At 44.3% G+C, this 5,454-nt stretch overlaps 1 protein-coding gene across 1 annotated transcript in view; it reads left to right on the top strand.

Moving 5' to 3' along the window:
* Nucleotides 1-196: 196 nt before the first annotated feature.
* The window catches only part of G6PC1 (glucose-6-phosphatase catalytic subunit 1), a 17,078-nt gene continuing 11,820 nt past the window's right edge, over nucleotides 197-5,454 (top strand). The window contains exons 1-2 of the mRNA XM_019666982.1: nucleotides 197-340; nucleotides 1,463-1,568. Of these exons, the coding sequence (XP_019522527.1) occupies nucleotides 1,483-1,568 (86 nt within the window). The 5' untranslated portion in view covers nucleotides 197-340; nucleotides 1,463-1,482. The remainder of the gene's footprint in view (nucleotides 341-1,462; nucleotides 1,569-5,454) is intronic.

Consider the following 5,454-nt stretch of genomic DNA (forward strand, 5'->3'; position numbering starts at 1 on the left):
TGATTCCCCAATGCTGTTTCCTCCCCCAATTCCCCCCGCAAAAAAAAAAAGTCTCCTTCTCCCACCTTTCCCCAGCCACCCAATCCCTCTTCTGGGAGGCACCAATGCTACCAGTTTTGTTTAGGGTCACATGGATCTTCTTTTCATATCATTCTCTCTTCTCAGAGGTGTGGACTTCAGGCAAAAGGGTTCATTCAATAACTCCAGACACTGATTCTGCTTTTCCACAGGATTCTCTTCGGACAGCGCCCATACTGGTGGGTCCTGGACACCGACTACTACAACAACACCTCTGTGCCTCTGATAAAGCAGTTCCCAGTCACCTGTGAGACTGGACCAGGTGAGCGTCCTAAGCCCCTGTAGAGACAGAAGCTGGGTGGACTTTGCTCACTGTGGACACCCATTAACATTTGTTTTAGATGAAGCTGTTTTGGGAGGGACACAAGAGCTACTCCTTTGAGTTTTTTGTCATGGTCTTCAATTTGGTCCAATTCCGTTTTAATTCACTTCGGGAAGGCTTTCCTGAATAGCATATTACTGCTACTTTGGAAATCTACCTCATGCTTCCAGAACCTAAATGGCTAGTCCAGAGAGGCAAGGGCACCCTCTTAATGTTCATGCCAGTGATTGTGCTATGGCCCTTGGTCCAAGAAAGGGAAAGTGCTAGAGGCCTGAGCCCCCAGCTATCCTTCCCAGCGGCCTGGCCCGGCAGATGTGTCCTCCTGAGCTGACCGTCCAAGCCCAAACCCTATCTGTATTTTACTAGTTACACCCAGACAGGTACTGTTCAATCAAATCATAGATTCTGTTTTTCAGTAGGTAACCGGAATATCCGACCCCTTCACTCTCCCTTGGGTCTCGGTGCTGGCATCCTTTTCTCAGGAACCCTGTCCCTGACCCTCAACCGAAGGCATAGCCCATAGTTATTTGCTCTCGCAAACCCTTTGTTCACTTAGGACAATACTCATTAATTCAGGTGTGATTTATCGAGCACCTACTCTGTGCCAGACACTGTTCTAGCCAGTAAATTTCTGGAGGAAGAATTGTCTGGCCTGAAAGACTAACAATGCCAAGATGCTGAGGGTGGGGAGCATGTTGAAAGGAGAGCAAAGAAACCAGCATGGCTGAAGCAGAGAGAGCAAGGAGAGAGTGGAAGAGAAGTAATGGGGGCAGTTTGATTTGTAGTTATACATCCAGTACACTGATTCTTTGTGTAATCTCTAGGCTATATATAACTACAAGGCCTTCTCTAGTTTTGCTCACCACTGTACTCCCAGAGCCTAGTGCTGGGCAAGTAGCAGGAGCTCAATAGATATTTGTTAAATAGATGACTAAATGGATAAATGAATGGATGGATAGATGGATGAATAGGTGGCTGGATGGGAAGATGACACCCCCTAGCAGGCTCCCAGATAGAGACTTTTCACATTTAGTCTATTTATTAATCTTCCCTGCCCTTTAGGGAGTCCTTCCGGCCATGCCATGGGTACAGCAGGTGTATACTATGTGATGGTCACTTCCACCCTCTCTATCTTTCGGGGAAAGAAAAAGCCGACCTACAGATATCGGTAAGAACTCAGCGTCGGGGTGTGGGAGGTGGAGGGCAGGAGGTGGCTCTCCCCATAGCTGGCCCACCACTTGCTCTTCCCCACTTTCCCCCTAGCCCATCCCACTCTTTGGTTGACACTGATAAGAGTTGTGGCGTTTCTGCTGAGGGTGAGCACAGAATGTTAGGGCTGGGAGAGACCCAAGAGTGCAACCCCTAATTTTACAGATAAGGAAACAAGCCCTAACATGGTAAAGGGGTTTCTTGAGATCAAGTAATGAGGTAGTGGCTNCATTCATTCGCTTAAACTTACTTGTTAAAACCCCAAAGGTCCAAACTTTAAGGAAATGAATGAATGAATTAGTACATTCAAAGGTGATTATTTTCTGGCCCTGAACTATGGGGCCATATGGGAAGAAGGTTTGATCTCCCAAACCAGAGGCATTTCCTAGCTAATGCAGTTAAGAAAGGCCCAGCAAGGTGACAGTACCCAGTACAATAGAACTTACTATCTTCTAAATTAATCATTTAAACCTTGAATAGCTAGAGTACTAAGATTTTTCTTTGTCCCCAAATAAACGCACTTGCAGATTTAGGAAATCAGGCATCTTTCCAAGACTCAAGGTAAGCAATTTTAGACTCTGTCCCGTGTCTCTGGCTGGGTTTCGGAGCCAGGAGGGCAGCCCCTGGCACTGTCAAGCAGCATGCCAAAGTTAATAATTGGCCCTGCCGAGTACATGGCCGATCAGGCGGTTTTTGTGTGCCTGTTTTTCTATTTTACGTAAATCACCCTGAACATGTTTACATCAACCTACTGATGATGCACCTTTGATCAATAGATTTTAGACAAAAGTGGTTTTTTAGTCCAAAGATCAGGGCTGGGTTGAACTGCAGACTGGTTACATGGGGTATAAAATGGGCAAGGCGCAGGCTGATAGCAGAGCAATTACCACCAAGTCTGAAATAACAAGAGCTCAGCTGACGGCTTCCCGAAGGGCTAGGGAGTGAGGATGGAGGAAGGAATGAATGTTCTTCATGACTTTGGGATCCAGACAACACACTACCTCCAGGTGAATTACCAGGACTCCCAGGATTGGTTCATCTTGGTGTCCGTGATTGCAGATCTCAGGAATGCCTTCTATGTCCTTTTCCCCATCTGGTTCCATCTTCGAGAAGCTGTGGGCATCAAACTCCTTTGGGTAGCTGTGATTGGAGACTGGCTCAACCTCGTCTTTAAGTGGTGAGTACGAGCCAGACAGAGAGGAGATCGGCAAGAAAAGAAAGAGGCTGGCATTCTCTCTGGAAATGTCTGTTCATCAGAGATTACCTTCTCCATGCTATTGGGGAAGCAACAGGTTACTCCCCTTCTGACTTTGGATCAGCTACATAAAGAGAGAAGACAGAGAAAACCCTGTCAGTGAGTTGAAGCTATGGGAAAGGCTATTTCATGTGGATGGAAGTCCAGGTGGACTGAGTGAAAAGTCCAAATATAGCCCATAAGCAAAGAAACACAGTTTTATTACTTTGAAGCAGAATTAATAATATAGAGATAAATGTATGAAGGAAGAAAAATGATGTATGAAAAAAGGAAACACATAGATAATTTTAAAGCCTTTTGTGTGGGGTAATGAGAAGTAATGCAGAGAACTGGGGTCCAGCTCTTGTTCAGCCACTTACCAACTGTGTGTCCTGGGCAAGTCATAGAAACTCTCTGAGTTTCTGTTTTATAACCTATAGACTTAGGTTATCTCTGGGACCTTAAAAATAATTATAGTTAATATTTGTTGAACATTTAGTGTGTGCTAAGTGCTTTCCTGTGTGTACTTACTGTATTACAGATGAAGAGACTGCAATTAAGCCAACATGAGTAGTAAGTGTCAGAGAAAGGATTTGAGGTCATGCAGGCTGGCTTTGGGAGGCAAGGTTCTTTAAGAACTACGTTATATCCAGTACTGATAATTAGACTCTAGGCGGGGAGGGACCCTGATTTTACCATTTGCCAATTTCTGCTGTTATATATTCCCATTGTGGCCACTTTCAAGCTACCAATGGGTCCAGTTTGCAAAAATCCTGAATATATTACAATTGTCAGCCAGTACCAGCTGATGCTAGCACATTACTGGTTTGGCTTCTATTATCCTCATCTAGAAAATGAGGAGTTGGACTAGCTGCCCTCTAAGACCTTTTACCATCCCTACAACTATCTAGGTCTACTGTCAGGTGATTCTTAAGATCTCTTCCAGCTCTAATATTCTTTGGCCATAAACAATAAAAACCCTTTAGAAAAGGAAAAAAAATATTGGGCTCAGAAGCCCAAGGTATATTGATGGGATTCTGAAACTTCTATTGAAAAATCTACCAAGTTTTGTCTGTAATGTCCCTATTCAACAGCATGACCCTAAAATATAAAAAGATAAAGGGTTATTTCGAACATCTGACCTCAATTAAAGAATGATGAATTTTCTCTGAGTTGGTAGAGATTAGAGTGAGTGGCTGTCCCTGATTCTGGTGAGAAATCCTGATTCTACTACTGTAGAGAAACAGAGGCAGCCAGACAGACCTCTGACACCTGTTTCCACAATAAAAACATATCTAGTCCTTTTTAAAGGGGAAGTGGTTGCTCTTAGATATTTTGTTACCGAGCAGAGGGGTTACAGAGCAAGCACCTGAAGCTACTTATGTCCTTACAGAGAGTGATTCTGATGGCAACAGAGGCCATGTCTCCTAGGGGTCTTGTCTTTGGGGCTGGGGCTCATTCCCTGATCCCTGAGACCTGAAGAAAGAGAAAAGGAACCTGATAGAATATGCAAGTCCAAGCTGCAAACTATAGTCCCATATTCATCCTTTCAGGACAAGTTCTTCTTGGGGTTTAAAAAACGTCACAGAGCTGCCATGAATATGGATTTTAGGATTTCAGGTTTACATATTTATATTTGCATAAATAATATATTCAAACAGTTCAAAATTCAAAACTCATAGCAAGGATGTACCATAAAAAGGCTACTTGGGGCCGGCCGAGTGGCTCATTGGTTAAGAGTTGGCTTGGGAGTGCAAGCTCTGAGCAGCAGGGCCGCCAGTTCGGATCCCNCCACCACCCCGGCCCCATATGCTGAGCACAGATGAAACCCCAGCGGACTCAGCGACTCTGGCACCTGGCAGCCCTGTGGAAAACCAGACTGTGGCCTTTGAATATTTTGTCAGAGGATTTGCCCTATTTGCCCTTGACTCACCTCAGACCATAGAAACTCCAGTCCCCAGGGATCACCACAATAGTTACTCAATACTTTCAAAGAAGGCTTATCTGGATGGAGGGAAGGGACTATCTCTTCTGGTGGAGCCCACTATCTGTCACCTAGCAGTCTTGATGATACAGAACACACTCCCCTATGACACTGCTGGGTACATGCATGCGTCCTTTACAGACCACCCACAGCCAACACCACCATTACCTGCTTTCCAGGCTAGTCATGGTAAGACAGGATTGCTTGGACCAGGAGCGACAACGTGGTCAAGGGCAGCTGGAGTCTGCTTAAGATGGATTGGAGCTCCATGGGGTTTGGGATAAGACTCCAGATCATATCTCCTAGATGATGTTTTAATCATTTCCAGCATGGAAAGGAAAGTTGTCAACCTTTGCTACAGACTCATTACCTTTGAGTTTCTTTTCCCTGTTCCCAACCTACTGCTTACAAGGCAATATGGACTTACTGATGGGAAATGCAGGTGGGTTTTAATAAGTTTTATTCCCACTGGCTCTTATCCTTGAAAATGCATCAATTCATTACCTGATTCAGTCCCCTGCCTCCTTCAGAGTTCTAAGTGACCCAAGTGTGATATATATATATATATATATATATATATATATATATCCCACATATATATATATTTGCCTATATATATATGTATAT

Source organism: Hipposideros armiger, unplaced genomic scaffold (genome assembly GCF_001890085.2).
Source record: "Hipposideros armiger isolate ML-2016 unplaced genomic scaffold, ASM189008v1 scaffold_482, whole genome shotgun sequence".
NCBI lineage: Eukaryota > Metazoa > Chordata > Mammalia > Chiroptera > Hipposideridae > Hipposideros > Hipposideros armiger.